This window comes from Cupressus sempervirens, chromosome 7 (assembly GCF_028749045.1).
Source record: "Cupressus sempervirens isolate cs-2001-9-10 chromosome 7, ASM2874904v1, whole genome shotgun sequence".
NCBI lineage: Eukaryota > Viridiplantae > Streptophyta > Pinopsida > Cupressales > Cupressaceae > Cupressus > Cupressus sempervirens.
Genome location: NC_143124.1, coordinates 416,911,983 through 416,934,265, shown reverse-complemented (window position 1 = coordinate 416,934,265; position 22,283 = coordinate 416,911,983). Strand labels below are relative to the sequence as shown.

Sequence of the window (22,283 nt, the reverse complement as noted above, 5' to 3'; positions counted from 1 at the left end):
AAATCTAGTAGGGGATCTGTGACTGTGTCGATAGTCATTCTTCTATTGTTCCATTTAGCACCTGTATTTTTCTCTATTACTTCCCTTTTGCCACTTCGCAGGGTCTTTGGTCGATCTAGGGTTGGAATACCAGTAACCCTATGAACAGTTTTCTTGGTGAATTTTACTGGCCCTGACTCTAACCAAAAAACTCCATCGTGTATTCTGCTCAGAACTATCCGTACCCATTCAGTTTTGAAAACAATCGGAAATTCTAGGGTTTTGGTTAATCCGTTTCTTTCTATTATTGAGAACTCATCTTTCAGTCTTTTGTTCTCACATAGTTTGTCATATGCATTATAGATTTCTAAATCTCCTATGGCTCCAATTTTGCAGTTATAACATCTGCGAGCATCTTGAACCATAACAACTTTATCCGGAATAACTGATAATGCACCTGCAGGATCATTCTTGTATGCTACTTCTGGAATGGGGTTAAAATCAGGTTGTTTAACTTCATTGCTGACTAGCTGTATCTCATGACTCTCTCTACCCTTAGTGGTTCCTGACCCAGAGGCCATTGTTTGCCAAACTACGGTTTACGATTTAAACAAGTTTATAAATTCTACGTAGCTCGGCACTTAAGTAGAATACCTCAAATCGATGAAACTTGTCCTGAATCATTGTTGAAATCTTCACAAATGGCTTCTGAGCTGACCTTGATCTTCTCTGCTCATCTCGGCTTTGCTTCTCGTTTGAATGGTGGGAAAAATGATCGAAAATCGAATTTATGTACCCTTCAAAATAGAGTAATTAATGCTTAGTGCGCTGCCAACTGTCTACTCGGTACCTGAAGGGTTTCAACATGACTCGGCACCCATTGTGTTTTACTTTGCTCGGCTCCTATTGATATTTCATAGCTCGGCATCATCTATCAACTCAGTCGCTGTTAGCAACTCGGCACCTGAAGACAATTTTGACAGAATTTGCAAAGTTCTCAATTTTGACTTAGCATCTTTGCTTATGCTGATTTTTTCTTCGCAATTCTTCTATGTCTTGTGACTGAGTTATGATGTAACTTGGTTTATCAATCCCACACACTTATTCTTGCTTAATTTGATGAAGTGTGATCACTTGACCTATTAGGCGAAGTGATCTGTGCACTTGATGTGCTATACTCAGCTTTCTTCTTCCATGTCTTATTCATTTCACTTCTGATATGTCCAACATCAATCTTTGCCTTTCCATTGCTGAACTCAGAACTTGATGCCTTTGACCTTGTTGGGCAATTCCTGCTGACATGACCAGTTTTTAAGCAACTGAAACATGTAGTTTGACTCAACCATCTTTTGTAGTTTCCTCTAAAATGTTTTTTTATGCAGTTTTGTGGTATATGTCCATATTCTTGACAATAGTGACAATTGTTCCTGGTGTTGTAATCCCAAAATTCATGGTTTGATGTCTTTGCTGGTTGATTTAATGTCCACATAGGTTTTGATCTACATTCAAAAGCTCTATGTCCATACTTTTTGCAATTATAACAATGTCCATCAAATCTTGATGTCTTAGTAGTTTTAGTTTTGCATTCATATGCTTGATGACCTTGCTTCTTGCATCTATGACAATGGTTTATACTTTTAGGTTTATCATGCTGATGGGCATTCTTGCTTCTACATACATTAGATGTATGTCCTTTCTTTCCACAGAAATGACATGTAGGTTTAACATCTTTACCTTTATCACTTCTTTGTTCTGCACTCTTTGATGATTCTCCAACTTCAGAGCTGTTTTATCCAAGTCTTGATGTATCATGGGTTGATCTTGGGGATTTCAGTAATTGCTCAAAATATTTGATGGCTTCACTTGACTTGTTGAGATTCTCTGCCACCTCTCTTTCTCTGTTCAATTCGTTCTGCATTTGTTCATTTTGCATCTTCAAAGTAGAGATTTCAATATCTTTCACATTGAGTTCATGATGAAGGTTCATCATTTGGGCAAGTGTATCCATCTGCATGTTTGAGATCCTTGTCAATTCAGTACATTTTTCTTCAAGTTTGTTTGCAAGATTTCTTTTGTCATTTTCCATCATGACCTTATCATCAACTGCTCTTTTCTTTTGTTCAGTAATTTCACATATCATTATGGCCTGTGATTCATGTTCCATCTTGAGAGATCTTATCTCCTCTGTTTGAGCTTTGTTTTTCTCCATCAGTTCTGCTATTGCTGCATCAAACTCTTTAGTGTCTCCGTTGGAAAATATGTTGGTGGTATCAATCTCTTCGTAGTTTATCTCATTTTCGGCTATGGCTAGATCCTTCCTTTTTCTTAATGAATTTCTCAACTTGTTTCTAAATTCCTCCAAGCTATGCAGAGGAAGTTGCACATCTATCACCTGATTTTCAATGATCTTTCCAAGTTTGAAAGCTTCCATCTTTAGATCTTTTCCTTCAAGCTGTTAGGCTTTTCCTTGTGAGAACTTGGATATGCTCTGATACCAATTGTTGAAATATTCAAATATGGAAAGAGTACTTATGAGAGGGGGGCGGGGGGGGGGGGGTAGGGGGGGCAGGGGTGAATCATAAGTATCACACTTTAGCCAATAAAACTTTTAACTGAAAGTAAATTGCATGCATGTAAATACATCAAACAAATATGAAACTAAACACATGCATCAACAACTCATAACGCTGGAATTTGGTAACCCAGAAACCCTTTAGGAATAAGAAGGTAAAATTGGGGTGGGGATGATACCCACAAAAATTACTGCAGCAATATTGTTCAACCACTTTTGATGGTCTACCCTGTTAAAGGCCTGCACTGTTAAAGGCTTTACACTGTGTCAATAGTGACCTGGTTAAAGGCTTTACAAACACTTAACATGAAGTGTCACCCTGTTAAAGGATTTTAATCACCTAATTAAAGGATCTACGAAATAGCTGTTAAGCTAACCTATCACCATAGGATATTCATTCTAATACAATTGCTAGAAAGTATTAGGTATAATGAACCTGATAGATTACAATCCTTGATTGCTGAATGCAGGCACCTTTTCCGCTTTCTCTGATCTTGATCCTTTTGTGATCTGATAACCCTCGCTTCTGAAAGTAGATTTTCCTTATGCACCCTTGTATGTCCACACATATATCTTTACAATGAAATTTCGTCTTCCTTATAAAGACTTCAAAGACTTAGGGTTAGATATGGATCTATGATCCACATTGAATCTCAATTTCCCGCTCAATACTTGTCTTTTACTGATTGGTTGCATGCCTTTATCATTTTTCTTATTGGCTGCATGTAGATTGCATAGGAAAGATAAAAGATTTGATCTCATCATTAAATCTTTCGAGATTTTCCTTATGTCGGCTGCAAAAACTGTTTGCATCATAGTTTGTGCAATTTCAAACTCTTATGCTGATATTCTGAGTTACTCGGCTCCTGAAGCATTGCTGATGCTCGGCACATGCTGTTTCCTAGATAGCTCGGCACCTAAACAAAACTGTATCACTCGGCACCTACTGTTACTCAGCACTTATTAACACTCGGCATTTGTTAACACTCGACACTTGTTAACACTCGACACTTGTTAACACTCAGCACTTGATATAGCTCGACACTTCATATTACTCGGCACCTACTCTTTGTTCGGCATTGTTTAGTGGAAAAATGGTTAAGTGTATTGACACTCAGTTGTCAAATTTATTCTTTAAGCTAACAGGCAATAAAGCATGAGCCCAAGGTCAGTCTTATCAAAAGATTGGCATAAATTTTGTTTGATTCCCTGAATCAAAGATGTTGAACTGCCAGTGATGATCAAATCATCCACATAAATAACCAGAAGGATGGTGTTACGGTCAGTAGTCTTGATGTATAGATTTGAGTCCGAAGAACTCCTCTTGAAGCCTTGATCACTGAGGTATTTATCAATTTTTATGTTCCATACCTGAGGGGCCTAATTCAAGCCATAGAGAGCTTTTACCAACCTGAGAACTTGATGGTCTTTACTAGCAACCTTGAAACTAGGAGGCTGCATCATGTAGACCTCTTCATAGAGATCACCATTCAAGAAAGCACTCTTGACGTCCATCTGATGAACCTTCCAGCCAAACTGTGCTGCCATGGCTAGGACTAATTTGATGGTGCTCATCTTTATAGTAGGAGAAAAGGCCTCATAATCAATGCCCTGACGTTGAGAGAAGCCCTTAGGAACTAAACGAGCTTTGTATTTATCCAAAGTACCATCCGATTTGTATTTGATTTTGTAAACCCATTTGCAGCCAATGGGTTTCTTCCTTGGTGGAAGATTAGAAAGGACCTAGGTGTTGTTCTTCAATAGGCTTTAGTGTTCATATGTCATGGCCTGTTCCCACTCTGGAATTCCTTTAGCCAGAATATGTTTGAGGTTCAAACACACTAGGAATGTTGGCCACGAGAGCAAAGTTAACAGACTCTGTAGGCTTGTTCTTTTTCCGAGCAATTCTCCCATCAATGAACTCATCATCACGAAGATCAACAAGTGTCTTATCCTACCACTTAGGCCGGAGAGGAGAATGACCAATATTAGTATTAGGAGATGCTTGGTGATTAGGTTCCTCATCAGAAGAATCTGGATCAAACTTAAGAGAAGCATCTACAAATCGAGGTGATCCTAAAGGAGAAGCTGGAGGTGTATGTACAGGGATCATTGGTATAATTGGAGTTGTAGGAGCTACTGGAGCCCTCCCATCAAGTGGACCTAATGGAAGCCGAACTCCCAAATCATGAGCCTTCATAGGCTGGTCTGTTGGATTAGGAACAGGAGAAATAGGCATATGAATGGTCCTCGCTGCTCATCAAAGACTACATCACGATTGTAGATGAGACGAGATGTCTCAACATTGATTAGGCGGTAGGCTTTGTGAAGACTGCAAAATCTAGCAAGCATGAGTTTTTGACTGTTGGCATCCAACTTAGTGCGTTATCTTCCAGAGTTTTACCTTTGACTGCCACTGTGGGTGGCTGATTCAAAAGATAAACTGCAGTGTTAACTACTTCTACCCAAAACTTCTTCAGAACATGTCTGTGTTCGAGCATGGATCGAGTCATCTTGGTGATTGTCCGGTTCTGACGTTCAACTACACTGTTCTGTTGTGGCGTGTGGGGTGTGGTTAATTGGCGTTTGATGGCATGTGTATCCAAGAAGCTAGAGATAACATTAGAACTAATTTCCCCCCCATTGTCTGATCTAACAGTAATAATAGTTTTCCTAGACTCTTTTTCAACTAAAGGTTTAAACTTCTAAAATACAGGAAATGCATCTGATTTTTTTTTAAGGAAATTCACCCACATTTTTCTACTGAAATCATCAACAAACAACAAAAAATACTTGGACCCAAGAACAGAAGGAGTGGCCATAGGGCTGCAGATATCGGCATGAAGAAGCTGAAGTACCTGAGAAGCTCGCCATGAATCACCACTGGTGAAAGGTATGTGATGTTACTTCCCAGCTTGGCATGCATCACAAACTACAAGTTGTTGAGTCTGTATCTCTGGCAATCCAAGAACAAGCTCATCTTGAGCAAGCTGTGAGAGATAATGCACATTTAAGTGCCCATATCATTGATGCCAAAGTTTGCTAACAGAAGACCGCCAAGCAGCCATAGCTAAGTCCTGAGAATCACCAGAATTAGTAAGTCTGAAAAGACCATGATCCTCAAGACCCACTGCAACAGTAGACTGAGTCGCCCAATCAGTGATGGTCCACTGATGTGAACTGAAGGTGACATCCAAGTGTGGAGAATGTCGCAATAGCTGACTGACTGAGAGTAGATTTAGTTCCATCCTTGGAATGTAGTACACATCAAGGAAAATGAGATTCGTCCCAACAGATTGAATTTGAATGTTGCCTTTGCCGACAATCGTGTAATCTTCTTCGTCACCAAAAATAACAAAGTCTGAATAAGGCTGATAGTCAGTAAACCACTCTTTGTGGTGAGTGAAATGACGAGAGGCATCTGAATCAATGTACTAGGTAGATGACTTAACATGACCTGTAGGTCTTTTAGCCATGAAGGTGTAAAAGGCAAACTCTGTCTGCTCAGTGTGCTCTGCACTGCTCGCTTTGGGCTAAAATCCTAATTTCTTAGAGTGTGCAACTAAGTGTTTCCAACATTCAACCTTCATGTGTCCAAACCTATGGAAGTAGTTGCCATGAATGTTCTTCTTCCAAGAACCATCTGATGTTGGAGAAGAAAACTTTTGCTGAAACTTACCTTTATCCTTCTGAAAGGATTTGGTAGCAAAGGCTTGCTCTGTGGAGGTAGAGGTGGAGGTGGAGCTGCTACCGAATTGTTGTTTCCACCGATCTTGTTGAAGCAAAAGTGTGCATAGATTATTGAACTTCAAATCAACACTAGGAGTCGTGATGTTGAAAGTCTTGATAAATTGCTCATAGGACTTTGGTAAACTCCGAAGAGTGACAACCACAATCCTCTTTCTCCATCTCGCAACCAATGGCAAGCAACTGATCACGAATTTCCTAAATCTTATTTCAAGTGTGCCTGGAGTGAGGCTTATCCATGACAATAGAAAACAAAGTGTTCTTCAAAAAGAAAGCTTTGCTTTTGTCAGAAGTCTCATGAAGAACTTTGAGATGTGTTTAGATCTCGGCAACTATCTTGCTGGATGGAATATGAGAAAGCTGATCATCAGCCACGGATAATTTGAGAAGCATCACCACCTCCCGATTATTCAAATCCCATGTATCTTGATCAGGACCAGGAGCAGTCGGATGTTTTGTAATGCCCAGAACAAGTTAATCGGTGTTCCTATATTAAAAAATTGCGATGATTCGTTGCTTCCAAGTGCCATAATTTTGACCATTGAATTTGGAGTTGTGCTTGAGTAGAATGTTTGTCAGAGATACCATGGCATGTTTGTTAATGAAAAAACGTGAAGGCACATTCTTCGAGGCAAAAAATAGAATACTCAAAAAATTTGAAGAGTGACCTAGAAGAGAGCTTGAAAAACCCAAAAGGAAAATGTTGCCATTTTTTGGATCCGTTGGTTCGAAAATCGAGGCAACTAGAAAAACGAATGACAACCCAGTTGAGCTCTCGAAAAACCCGCCAAGAATCTATAATTAGAAAAAAATTTTGAGGTCAAAAACTAGGGTTTTGAAGAAAACCCTAGTCGGCGGCTATGGTGGTCATTAGTTGCAGAAAAATGGTAGAATGCTGTAAAAGATGCTCGAAAATGGATGATGCTGGTGCTGAAAGAGGTGTTTAGGTTGTAGTTGTCAAGAAATGACTCCAAATGTTGCAAGAAGTCATGATATTTGCAGGCAGAAATCATGATTCGTATTAGACGTTGCAGGCCTTTTTTTTTCTTACAAATAGCAATATAGAATATAGTTTATCAAACATTGCAGGGGTTGAAAATGCCACTGATTTGTCATGAGGTCATTAGCCATGGATAATTTGAGAAGCATCACCACCTCTCGATTAATCAGATTCCATGTATCTTGATCAGGACCAGGAGCAGTCGGATGTTTTGTAACGCCTAGAACAAGTTAATCGGTGTTCCTATATTAAAAAATTGCGATGATTCGCTGCTTCCAAGTGCCATAATTTTGACCATTGAATTTGGAGTTGTGCTTGAGCAGAATGTTTGTTAGACATGCCATGGCACGTTTGTTAATATAAAATGTGAAAATCTGCGAAGGCACATTCTTCAAGGCAAAAAACAGAAGACTCGAAAAATTTGAAGAGTGACCTAGAAGAGAGCTCGGAAAACCCAGAAGGAAAATGTTGTCATTTTTTGGATCCGTTGGTTCGAAAATCGAGGAAACTAGAAAAACGAACGACAACCCAGTTGAGCTCTCGAAAAAGCTGCCAAGAATTTATAATTAGAAAAAAATTTTGAGGTAAAAAACTAGGGTTTCGAAGAAAACCCTAGTTGGCAGCTATGGAGGTCATTAGTTGCAGGAAAATGGTAGAATGCTGTAAAAGATGCCCGAAAATGGATGATGCTGGTGCTGAAAGAGGTGTTTAGGTTGTAGCAGTCAAGAAACGACTCCGAATGTTGCAAGAAGTCATGATTTCTTCAGGCAGAAATCACAATTCGTATTAGATGTTGCAGGCCTGTTTTTTTTTCCTACAAACAGCAGTATAGAATATAGTTTATCAGACATTGCAGGGGTTGAAAACACCATTGATTTGTCACGTTGAGGTCATGAGGTAGAAGAAAGTAATTTGAAGCTCGCGATTCTAGATGTAATTTGCAGAGGCAATACCACAATTTTCGTTGCTTGTGGATTCCCAAACGAAAACCCTAAGACAAAAGCCTTGTTCGAAAAACAAAGGATTCTGATATGACGAAGCAAGGATGACAGAAAAATAATTTCAAAAATGGGTCTGATAATTTCGAAGAGGAAATTATGATTTTCGATTTTTTTAAAAAAGAAATAGGTTGTGATACCATATTATGAAGTAATTGGTAAATAACTTGCTTGTTATTAACAAAGACAGAAAGGTCATTATATACAAAAGAATAAAATGATGTTTTCTTAGAAACGATCGTAAAGAATAAAAACATTCTATTTTAATTGAGAAAGCTAAAAAAGCTAAAGCTAACTAAAGCTAACTAGATATTTATAATAGGTTACCACTAACTAATAATAGACGATTATCTATTACTGTAATAAATTCAAGATTGCAATCAACAGAAATACAAAAATATATAACATGATAAATTATCCCGAGGAAACCCTCCACTTGAGGATGAAAAACCCAGTCCCACAAAAGGTAAGTCCTTAATTGTATGCTCAAAACACTTTTAACAGTCGATCAACAAGCCTTCTTCAGAGTTTGATCACTTTAACTATGTAAATGCAAAATATCAAATGCTACAAGTATCTCATTGATACTTCTGACAACAAGAATGTATTTTACACATTCGATGATCATATACAAAAGAATTCTGTACCATGTATCATGCATAATACAGAAATATAATACTATCGATCAATTTTTTTTACAGAAATATAACACTGCATTTTAGACACATGAATTACTAGAAAGAATTCACACACTCTGCTATCTTCACAAATTCTCAAGAGTAAAATCAATATACTGTAAAAATCACACATATGCTAATGCAATACTCAGAAGAATAACATTTGGTAATCTCAAATAAGGATAATATTCAGTCACTGAAATCTCAGACTTTCATCTACGCTGCAATCTCACTGACTGTTCTTGCAGAATAGTCATCACACACTGAATCATGAAGAGAACTGAACTGACATCAATTAGTACCCTTTTAACACAAGGGGCAACATTGTACACATAAAATGAACTGATGACAGTTACACTTGAATCCTTATCATCATCAATAGCCACACAGACAAAGATTATTCAACCTTTGATAATGGACAGCGAGAAACAATGAAAACCGACAGGTGATAAATGCAAACACAAAATCGTTCCAATACAATGAACTGTCAATCTTCTAAAAGGTCAGGTAAGATACGTCAGAAATAAAATTGAGCCACCGCAAAACATCAAGGAGACCTGATGCCATGTTGACACAAGCCTGATGTGAATAGAGAATACGAACCAACACTTGTAACCACTGAAGGAATAGTAACCGAAGGCAACATGGCCGGAAGCATATGAAACTTGAATAGAATAATACAACTTGACATTAGGCACCTCAACATCACAAAGACATGTAATGATGGTTACTGAAGGAAGACAAGTCATCTTTAGGAAGAATACACAGCTCCAAGGAATAATCAACGAACAGCATATGATGATTTGATAGTCTCAGAATAAGACATGAACCAGCTCCTGGTGGAATGAAGAACCAACATAGCGAGAACTCTGATCAAACTGATATTAGTCCACACAGATATGAAAGAGCTCTCACGCGGCTACCATATCTTTAACACTTGGGAAGAGATCAATGAGAGAATCATGCATGAGTATATACCTCCCTTTTGTTTTAGAATGCATGAAATTTGAATAAGTAACCCTTGGAACCAACTTCAATGGTGTAGTTGAGAATTGAGAGCTACTGTCTTCCAGATGAAAAAGGTTAAGTCTTTGGGTCTGATGGTTTCCCAATACAATATTTACAAGAATTTTGGAAGATTTCAAAAGATTACTTTTTAGTAGTGGTTAGAGTGTCCCAAATAATAAGCATATACTAAAAGCATCAATTCTACCTTCTTTCTCTAATCTCTCAAAAAGGAGCTTCTTTGGACTTTCATCCCATTGCACCCTATAAGATAACTACTAAGATCATTACAGAATGATTGAACACATAATCGATTCTTTTGATCTCCCTTGAGCAAGTACGTTTCATGAAAGGAAACCATATTAGATTGTGTTAGCCATTTTTTTTGTGAAATTTTGAAAGAGAAAAGCCATGTTCATTAAGTTGGACATGTTGAAGGCATATAAAAGGTTTTGATGGTCTTTTCCTTATTGTGCCTTTCAAGATTTTTGGGTTCTGCTCAGGTTGATTGAGTTATGAATTGTGTGTCTTTCGATCTCCTTAGTGTTGACCAATGGTGTTACCTCAACCACTTTTCAAAATCTAGATATCTTAGGCAAGGGAACTCTATGTTTCCTTATTTGTTTATTTTAACAGAGTTTAGGCCATCTAATAAAGCAATGCCAAGGGAGAAGAATTATAGGGCTTAACTACTAGGGTGTAACTACCAAATTATATTGGAGATGGTGCAGAAATCCAAATCAGCCATGGCCAGTAATTCTTAACTCCAAATATTTGGGAGGGATAGCTAATGAAGATATTTTGTGGATGGATTTGAGTGCAAAAGGGTCCTCGTTCTGGAATACTATAAAGAATGGGGATTTTCTTATAAGAAGGGGCTTTTTTGGATAATAAACAAATGCTACAATGCCCTATTTTGGCAATTTCTTCCCATGGCTTCTAATTTTCAATAAATGCCTAACTAGGAAGAATATTAGAAAGGTATGTTTCCGAGGGCATTTTTTGTGGATAAAAATGAGGAATGCACTTAGTAATATATTCTTTAAATGTCTTTTTCCTAATGAGAATCCGTAGATTAGACTAATTATATCTGCTACTTCCTTACCTGATTTTTGGAATGGTTTGGGTGGTCCACTCTGCCTCAGCTTCCTTCATTTTGCCTATCTGGGGCACAGCTCCTTTTATATTCTGTTAGGGTTTCTTGGAGTCGATCTGACTTTATCTTTTATGAGTGTCTATACAGAGTCATTGCAAGTTTACCTCAAAATCAAAAGAGTGATCAAGGAGACAATTGATGAGAAATCTTGTTTGTATGAGTTTTTTTATCTTATTTAATCTTTGTTTGGTTAAACTCCTGTAGCAGTCTTTCCTTCCTCACTGGCTGGATCCAAAACTAGGACTAAGATCCCTAAGAAGGTGAGTATATTTAGAAAATGGCTTCTGCCTCCTAGTGGCTTCTTTTGAATTAACACCAATGGTTCCTCTATGGGAAATCCAACTGTAGCAGGAACTGGTGGTGGTGATTGGGTTGGTGGGTTGGTTTAGTTCCTCTTTTCTTCTTAGATGGGTGCTCACTCAAATAGTTACATTGAAGTGTGGTCAATTCTAAAGGGTTATAGAAAAGGCACATGAAAAGGGATAGAGAAAAGGTTATTTATGATGGTGAGTCCATGATTTTTGTTTTTTTGTTGAATAAGAGAAAAATCCAAAAGGCTGTGGTGGTCAAGAAAATTCTTGGTTTGGCCAATTTTTTTGATTCTTTTCTTTTTGGATATCCCTAGAGAATGGATTATGGTGGCAAATTGTTTGACCAAATGGATGTTTGAGGGAGTTTGTGGGTGGAATTCCATTGATGGGGTGATTTGGTCCATGATAAATGGCTGCAGTCCCTCGAGAGTATTTATGAAGATCAAAGGCTGTATGGGTAGATGGCTGCAAGGATGGATGGGGGTTAGAAGGCCCTTTGAGTTTTCTTTGTGCATTGTTGCTGGTTGTGTTGGTCCTCATGGTGGATTCATCTTATATTGTATGTTGCGATGACAGTTCTCATCTGACAATCATTTTGCTGTATTGGTATTTAAGCGTTACCGAATAACATTTTTTAGCTTTGCCCATGAATAAAAATATTCACAAAATAAATAGCATATGGTATCTCTGACTCGATGCAGTAAATAAAAGAGTTCAGGAAAATAAAACTAAGTAAATAAAGCAACTCCCAATTGATATCTTTGGATAGATGTATTTAAAATCTGTATACTAGTCAATATATTTAATATATAAAAAATGGACATATTATTTACAAGATATAAATTTATTTATTCTTTAAATTTTTTAATTAGTTATTATTATTTAAATTTAATACTTTTAGTGGATTTTTAAGTTTATAAAATTAAAAAATCATGATTTGATATTTAATAAAGTTTCTGCAAATTTAAATAATCTAAATGCTTGTTTGAAAATATAATATTTGTTGGACTTGATTCAATTTTAACTTTCCTGACCACAAGCATGCAAACCATGTAAATAATAAATAAATAATACCATACAGAAAAGATAAAATTTCTGACCAAAGATTTTAAATAAAGCTGAGAGAAGTTTCCTCTTTCAGCTGTCTCCATTTTGGTCCACAATTTATGCTTGTTATATAGTGGCTGCGCCATACTACCTTTATGTTTTGTGATAGCCTGATTTCCCATGTAGAGCAATGGTAAAGAGCATTTCCCAAACAGTTTTGTGGGATTGACTTGCCCAATCATTTTTTTCAATTTATAAATGTGGTATACTTTCTAGCTTTCTGAATTAGAATTTTGGATATTTATTTCATTATGTTTTTGCAGTTCTCAGATGGCTATGTGGATTTAGTGATTGTTAAGAAATGTCCAAAGTGGTCGCTCTTGAGCTTACTTCTTAAGATGAAGGATGGAGGTCATGTCAAATCAAGATATGTACAGTATTTGAAGGTGAGTAGCAATTAGTTGATTCATAGTCTTACTATGCGTTTACTTGATGTAAGTTAAAATTGTTATGAAATCACACGTTTATAATTTTGTTTAAAATTTGTTCAATTTCATACTAGAAACCTGTTAAATATAATAGGAGGAACCAAAGAGGAAATCCTGTCTATACGTGTATTTGGTGCCAATAGATTCTGAGCTCAGTCCTTTGAAAGCCAGATGTTTTTCTTTTTTAGATTAACTATCTTGTTACATGCACAGCTACTTTTTATCAAAGTCTTTATTCAGAAGAGGTAATAACAGATCAGTCCAATACAATGAACACCCATACTAATAAGATTCAGGAACCAACGATTAAATTATTAGAGACATGAATGGAAATCGATTTTAAGTAAAAGTGGAATTCCAACCCCTTGATGTTATTCTCCAAAAGCTGACATCTTTTTTGGGAAGAGATCTAAAATATATTACTTCTAAAAAAAAGAGAGTTACATCAGCTTAACAACATACTTATTAGGAAAATCAGGAGTGAATAAAGGCTTGATGAGATGACTTCCTGAGCTTTAATCCCAATCAGCATCCTTGCATAAACTATAAAGCTAAATATTGGTTGAACACCCCACTGAGCTGGGTAGAAGTTTTGTCTGAAATGGTGCATACGCCTATTTCTTAATAGAAATTCAATGACTTTCAGCTTAATTGTATGGAAAAGAGTATTGGAAATATTCCCGATCATTCAAGTGTCTACTAGGAGCAAGCCTCATCAAGCTAGAGGGACAAATAAACGACTAATGTGATTTGTCTTTGAATCATATCCAAACAACTTGACAGAAGTACATTCCAAGATATTGCAAACTGACTTCTCTGTCACATATGCTACGTAAAGAATTTGTGATCCCTACCTTGTGAAACTTTTATTTTACCATCAAACTCTGGTCAAGCACTGGCCACCATAAAACTTCGTGATCAAACTCTGTTTATAAGCATTTAACTCTATTTATAGCTTCTCTGCTAATGTCTTTGACAAACGCTGGTAAAGCATTAGCCACTGTAAAACTCTATGGTCAATCTCTGGTTAAGCCTTTAGCTCTATTTAGAACTTACCTGCCAATGTCTTTGACAGGGTTGAAGGCTTTTGTGGCTTACTCATTATTCCATTTTAATATATGATTGTCTTTATCAAAAAAGAAAAATATGTTGTCACTCATCTTCCGCTGCTTGTTTGACCATGAATTAACAGAAGTGTGTCTCACTTGGTCACAATTCACAAACTTTTAGTCACATGGTTATAAAAGGGCTTCCAAAGACAGCCCATCCAGTCTCTCCAATATTTTCTAGATGCTTAACCAGTTCATTAAGACAGACCTGTGTTGTAAAAAAGATTAATTTACATCCTTTCCCTATGCAGTATTTTGCATTTGTGCCCTGTTTAAATCATGGAAAGATATAGGTTTGATTTATAATGCCCAAGATATCCCTGACATAAAAGTTCATTCTATGCAGACTTTCTGTGCTAAAAAATAGGTAAGAGATTATGCTGCAATGTGGAGAACAAAATCTTCATATAGGCCTTGAAGCAATGTTTCAGGCATCACGTGATTCCTGTAATGCCAACAGACTGTTGCCACTCACTAGGCTACCTGGACACATTTTTGTGGGGTTGACCTGGCTTTTATGGGCTTCTTGGCATTAACAAGTGTATCATGAAGCTAAAATGAGACCCAAATTCCTTGGCCATCACCCTCCTGTATCGTTATGATATATTTCCAGGAAGTCTTGTATTATGCACTCGTGATTCTTGTGCAATATTTTTCTCTTAACACTTGGCTAATTTCGTCAAGCAGTTTGCTTGCTAATAATTTTTTTGATTTTCTGAAATTGTTCACTGCATTCTTTCTTTGTACTATTTGTTTGCGACATTTTTTTTTGTGCTTTTGGAAAGGAAATATGCTTACAATAATAATGCTTTTTCTTAACAATTTATTCTCTTAGCAAGAGTTTCTGCTAGAATTTTGTAAGAAATACTTAGGACTGTAATGGGAACCGTTCTCTTACAATTTCCCTTTTGGATGCCTTTGGGATAAGCTTGATGGATTTAATATTGACAAACCCATAATTGCAGTTTTTTAAAATTCTAGGCCATAGTCTGGACCAATCAAATGCTGCATTCTCCTGTATAATCAACCAAAATACCATCAGCGTCTGGAGACTTGCCATTCTGCAGGTCCTTAATAGAGGCCTCAATTCATCTATTTCTTATCTCCCAATAAAGGATTTTGAAGATCACCAGAAATTGGAGACTAGTGCCTTGAGGTCTTCCAAAGCTTTCCACCTCATTCAACTTTTATCCCCCTGAAAGAAAGTTCCTCTCATAACATTCAATTTTTTGGGGAACAAATTGCTTGAAATACTATGTTTGAAGTGCTGCCTAAAAGTATATATTATGAGTAAGAGGCCTGAATTCATTCAAATACTGCTTTTGGGGAAGATCTAACAACAATAAAATCTGTGAAATGAATTATATTAGCCACACATTAACTCATAGGTTTGAGTTGGTTTGACAGTATGTATTTAAGTAATTTATTTGAAGATCGCCAGTGTATGCCGTCATATATGCTTATAAAATGTAAGTATTCAGCTTAGAGATTTTGTTTTCTGTCAAAAATTTACTCTTCATTTATATTTTAGAACTTCCACTCTCTTTTAGACTGCTGAAGTTTGCATCTATTAAATCAGACAATAATTCATCAATTTCCATGTAGGTAAAAGCATTTCGTCTTTCACCAGGTGGGCGCATCGGAAGCTCTTTACAAGGAGGAATAATTGATGTAGATGGTGAAGTCCTGGCTATGGGCAAAGGATCATTTGGAGACAACAATTCCTATCTCATGTCATATGGTCCTCCCATTCAAGTGACAGTTGAAAAGGGCTTGGCCACTATATTTTGTCCCTAGTGGTTATAACATATTTTTCCATTCATCGTGTGCATAAGCATATTTTTGTTTCCCTTCGTAGTTTCTTATTCAATTTGATCCTTTGTTGCCATGCTTTTCACAAAAAAATTGAAAGAGAGGAATTCAAAGAAATATCCACCACAAGATTCTTCATTGCCTTGTATTTTCAATTGTACAGCAGTCAAACATTTGTTTCACATGGTGTATTTAAAGAAGTATCCACTATTTGTACTAGCTAGCATTTTTAAAACTTTTCCTTCTTCTTCTAAACATATGATTTCTGTTCCGATGTTCTTGCTTAGAGTATGCTGGGTTTTATCTATCAATGTATCCACACACAGAACAACATATAATGCCCCCCTCCAAGGAACCCGTCGGTCCAAGGGCAAAATGCTCACTAAACATGTTGATTTTTTAAAATACATTGTATTGCATCAATAAATCTCTAGGAGGAATCAACACTAGGAATTTTTATTACTACGTACATTATAAAAACGAAACTGAAATAAGATAAGACTTACAATCATTGTAATGCCTGAGTCATGTTTCCTTATCTTTGCATCGTACTCCCCATAACTGTACACCTCTCTATACAACTAGATGCATGCCATAAGAGTCACGAAACCTTAATTACATGATCATAAATATTATATTCCTTGTTAACTGTTATAATAGCGAACATATAAATATATAGGTATGCATGTAGCAAGGAAAAATATCGGAGTGTGACTTAGGAATATAGATTATTTTCAAATCAACAATTAAATATGTTAGATTTTTGATGAATAGTCCTGTTTTATTAAATATGTTAGATTTCACTTATAGACCAAATAGACATAAAATTAAAACATTTTAGTTAGCTCCAAAATTGAATTGAAAAAAGTCACACCAATCATAGCTTGGAATGATGAGAACAAAGACAAGAACAATGCTTAAAAAGGAAAAATATAGAATGGTTCTATTGATGTGAATGTTGTTCCACGACAACATGCATAATTGAATACTTAGTTTTCCAAAAGAAACACCAAGTCTACAACTCTCTCTTGAATAAGGATGCTCATATGCCATGTAAATGGATTGTGTGATCAAATGAGACAACCTTAAGGTCTCTTCTTATTGTGGACTTTCACTTGGTTTCAATGCAATAATATGTTGCTTATCACAAAGGGACTAGTGTTGTTCATTTAATACATACCAACTTGAGTTCAATAATAATAAATTTTTAAGGGGAAGGGGCTAAAAAATCTAATCAACTTTAAAAAATAAGATATTGCTATGTGAGCCTCTAACCAATCCTTGCTTCACCATGTGAACTAGACACATGAGAGTGCTATCTTCTAAAAAGGTGGGAATATTTTTTGCATTATCAATACTCATTCAAATATTCTATGAAGGTGCAGTCTAACACATCTCTAATAGAAGATAAACACTTGCAATTTAAGCCTAGACTAACCTTACATTGTTACTAACTATAACGCAAAATTAATTTATATAGCATGAGTTAACTAATCTTCAAATTATTCTTATCACATACAAGTGGTTAACAGAATCTAATATCAGAAAATATGAAAACCAAGTTTGATGACTTTATCAAAATCTACATCAAACTATAAATAATGGTTGAATACTAATCAAAACAATATTACTTGCATAAGAGGTATAATTATCTACATATGCATAATAAAAGTGGCATTCATACCATTGCATTGCATAACATGACATGAACAAATTCAAAAACATAAGTGTATCCACATAGTTATGCATCCTTATATATATCATATGTGAAAAATACAAAAAACATTCATTACATGTTCATTCAAATAAGAACTATGTATTCACACACATCTGCAAATCAGTGAAACAAAGAGTAACATGATGCCATTATAATCAAGTGATCTCATAATCAAAGACATCATATATGACTAAGATTCTCATAAGAATGATTGGAATCAAAATCGCATGTCGGGACCAAAATCAAAAGGAATAGACATCAAACAATTCACTGAGTGAAACTTTTGGAAAAAAGTCAAACCCTAATTGAGAAAGTAAACTTTAGTCAAAGAAGGGTTGACTAGGCACAAAATAGAGTAGAAATGTAGAAGTGATTAAAAGTCATCAAAAGGTTTCAAAAATCTTAGCTCATGAAAGGTCACACGACACATAATATTCAGTCAAACCATGGTCAAAGCTAGTCAAAGATGGTCAAACTTAGATAAAATTGCAATAAATGACCACAAAAACTTACTAAAAGGTGCAAAATTCTATATTGTATGAGATGATTATAGTCAACTCACCAAATTATTGGTCAACTATGGTAAAAAAAAGGTCAAATCATGCTTTTCAAGTGATCAAATTTGGTCAAACAATGTTTTATCAACATTAAATCAACTCAAATCAAATTCTAACTCATTCAAAACATCTCTAATGGATTCAAAACATTGTCAAATGATCTAAAACATCTTCGAAGTGATTCTACCCATCTTTAAATCAATCATAATCACATTTATATCACTTACACATAAAAAAAATGCTTGAAATTGAGATTTAATTAGAGTTTATTTCAATTTCCCTATGGAGGGAACATGATCATAACTAAATCAATTAGATTTTGACCAATTCAGTCAAGTATTGTGTCAAAATCTATAAATCAAATCATCTATCAACACTAGGGGCATCTTAGTACTCTTTGATCAACTTAAGACTATTGTGTAATTGACTTCATCACATCATATCATGTTGATTATCTATGCCTAAATCAAATAAATCTTATAGCTATTTAGTTTCATCATACCATATCAAACTGGTCACTTTGTCATATCAAGCATCATTACTTTTGACGTCTTTTGACTTTGATCAATTTTAATTTTGTAATTTAAATTAGTTATTTGTCAATAAATCATGATTTTAGATATGCAGTTTCAACATTGTGACTCAAACTGGTGTTGCAAATCTAATAAGAAAGTAAGATGCTAGAGGGGGGCGAGGGAGGAGGGGGATGAATCAGGATCTCCAAAAGTTTGACCACTTCAATTTTAAACTATGTTAAACTCAATTCACCATTCACCACATTAACCTTAATCATGCATCATAATAACATATAATATCATATTTACCATCTACTTGCATGAATAAATCACATAAACATGCAATCAACACATAACACAAGATTTAGTAATGTAGAAGCCCTCCAAGGTGAAGGTAAAACTATGGTGGGGATGACACCCACAAAATCTTCACTACTGTAGTACTAAAGTGCCAACTAGGGCTACAATTTAATCACTTATGATGATCTAGCCTATGAGGGGCTACTCTGTTAAAAACTTACAAGATTTTTAAGTCTACCTTGACTAGAGGATTTAAACTTCACAATTAAGTGAGTTCTCTGTTAAGAGATTTATGATAGGCCTGTTAGGACCACTCTATTAAGAGATTCACTTGATACACTTGTTAGAATGTAACAATACCTTGATCCTTCAGTTTGCACTAAGAATATAACAATTCATCTCTATTGAAACTATAATTACCTCTCTTTGACTAATTTGCAATATCTCTTCACTACACTGCTCGGTTGCCTTACTTTCCAACTTGTCGATTCTCCTTTAGCTTCACATACACACATACCTTCAATTTGCAATAACAAATTCTATCTTGAAACTCTTCTTTTATAACCATCTCACGAGGCTTCTAGATTGCAATCAATGATCCACAATGATCCTTTTTGTCGTTTGACCTTTTTTCTGATTGGTTCATCAGAGTACATAGGGATTAATGATGAGTAGTCATAGGTGTAATTACCTCCTTCATTAGCTCCCTGAACTTAGAGATACGACTCATTCTCTGTAAAATGGTTTACCTCATTTTTTGTGCCATTCCAAACTAATATACTAAAACTATATAACCCGACACTTATACTTCCTGGCACTTGGTTGTGCTTATTTCTTCATGGTGTCCTTTGACATGAACTACGCTTGGTTTAAATTGATTTAATCCTCTGAAGAACTTGACTCATATAACACTTGACTTATATGATAAGTCCCCCTTTGGATAGCTCAACAACTGAAATGCTTGGTGACTATTAATGTGCTAGACAACATTGTCTACCTCAACACATATTGAACTTGTGTATTCTTGCATTTTATAGCTTGACCTTTATAATGGCTTGGTCGTAGTGTTGACCAATCAACTCTACCTAGTTAATGACTAAGTGTTTTGCACTAATTGACACTACTAAGATTGCCTGTAGGGTCAACAACCTCCCCCTTTGTCATTAGTGGAAAAAACACTTATCATGCTCAAGATCTGACATTACAAAATTTAAAAAATGTTACTTCCCTTACTCTATACCTGTAGCTAGGTCATCATACGCTGTAACTTGTATTTTACAAAATCTTTGCCAAAAATCTTTTTGTTCAACTTTGTCTCCTTATTATTTCATTTCCCCTTTGTGCTCCTTAGGCATAATACATGTATCATTTATATTTTCCCCTTTATATTCATATTTGACATATAATCATGTATTTCCCTCTTTTTTTTGTCACTTATGATGAGTAGTGACATTCAATTGTGGCCGAGGGAGTATACCAAATTCTTTCAATAATGAGTGGTGCAATTCCATAACAGTAGCCATAGTCTTGGCCCAATCATTCTTGAGTGTCTCAAGAACTTGTCTTTGAATCTCCAATCTGGCTGTGAGATTCACTATGTTATCTACTATAGATACTTGTTTACTTTGCATTAGATCCATTGCAACTTGTAAATACCTTTGCATTGCTTCCAAATGAGGTAATAACAATGCTTGTATAGAAGCAACCTCATTTCTAGTGTTGCACTCCTCATGTAACAACTTTGATTCCAAAAATATGATCATTCTACATCAATTTTATGCATTTTCTCCCTTACTACCTTTGTAAATCCTAGAACATTGCATATTTTAGAAAATAATTGTTAGAGTAAAGCATTAATTTTATTTAATTTATTAAATTACCTTTACTCCCTTTTTAAGATTTCACTTTATGCACTTTGCATTTCTATTTAATAATTAATTAATAATTATTAAATGCCATTTTCCTCTTAGGGTTTTCTTTTTAGGTTTTCAATCTCCATAAGGATTGATTGGTTGTAAATTCATTCATTCTATTTTGCATAAGAAAATTCAATCTTCTTGTTTATTGAGCAAACCCTTCTCTCTCTCTACCTTTCTTACTTCCTTGTGACATGTTATTTGCATGTAGGATATCTAGGGGTCTATGGATTTGTTCATCATCAAATTCTAAATGGTATCAGAGCCTTGAATGTGGTTGCCTGTTCTTGTTTGAAGAAAAAGAAGAATGAGGGTTTGACAGAATAGATCTGATATTTTTAGGTATTTTATGTGAAAATAAGGTGTTCTCTGATTTTTAGATCACTTTAATGCCAACAGAACCCACAAGTGGATTTAGAAGGCATTGAAACCCCTATTTTCATATAAAAATTATCGATTTTTGACAAGATTGACTGGGGAGGCAATTATTTTTGCATAACAGGGCCATACGCCTTCTGCACACACTTCAAGATGGAGAAAAATAGTAAAAAATAAAAATAATGTGCAAAAATAAGTGTTTTTGACTGCTGACAGTTTAAAAACACCGCAATGATTATTAAAACTACTAGTGTCACAGTAAACCACCGCAGTGACCGCATGCGGTCTCCTTAATTGTCATAGCCTTTAGTCTACTTGCCACTGTAGCTCCACCGTAGCTCTACCAAGCTGCCACTGCCACTAGGCTACACCCCTTGAGCTTTGCCAAAGCATTATTTAAAAAAAAAAAAAAAAAATTCTTTCCTTTGAGAGGCCCTAGCAATATTTTTTGTCCAACATGAGCATACAGGGTCTTATTTCGATCTAAAAGAAGTGCTAGAAAGTTGATTCAGAGATGAAGATGATGGTGCAAATATTTGTTTCTAGTTTAATACCTAAGTTTTTGCTCAAAGTTAGATGATGTCTTCTATCTTCCAAAGGCATAAATTGCTCATTTTAGCTCCATTTTTTGATCTAAAAGAAGCCCCAAAAATATCTTCTCAAGCTCTATCTAGATTCTTTGTTATTTTCATCAGTATTTCTTAAAGGTACATGCTATTCCCAAACATACGCCTTTTCTCTCTCATCTTGTTTACACATTTCTTCTAGCAGTTGTGGTTTGGTTTTTTGTATTCTGGAGGGTGTTTTGTTTTATTGTTTCTATTATATACATTAGTAAACCATAATTTTTTTTAAAAATAATGCAACACCTTCTAAACCAATGGTTGGGACCTCTTCTTGTCTAGAACTTTTGACCCCTCATAACTATGACACAGGGAAGACCTTGATGACATGACTTCTTTGGTGAAAAGAGTTATGGTCTTATTTAAATGCAGTGCA

At 35.6% G+C, this 22,283-nt stretch overlaps 1 protein-coding gene across 1 annotated transcript in view; it reads left to right on the top strand.

Moving 5' to 3' along the window:
* LOC149547319 (sphingosine kinase 2-like) overlaps positions 1-16,120 on the top strand; it is a 54,914-nt gene extending 38,794 nt beyond the window's left edge. The window contains exons 9-10 of the mRNA XM_089791596.1: positions 12,816-12,938; positions 15,695-16,120. Of these exons, the coding sequence (XP_089647722.1) occupies positions 12,816-12,938; positions 15,695-15,886 (315 nt within the window). The 3' untranslated portion in view covers positions 15,887-16,120. The remainder of the gene's footprint in view (positions 1-12,815; positions 12,939-15,694) is intronic.
* The last annotated feature ends 6,163 nt before the right edge of the window (positions 16,121-22,283 follow it).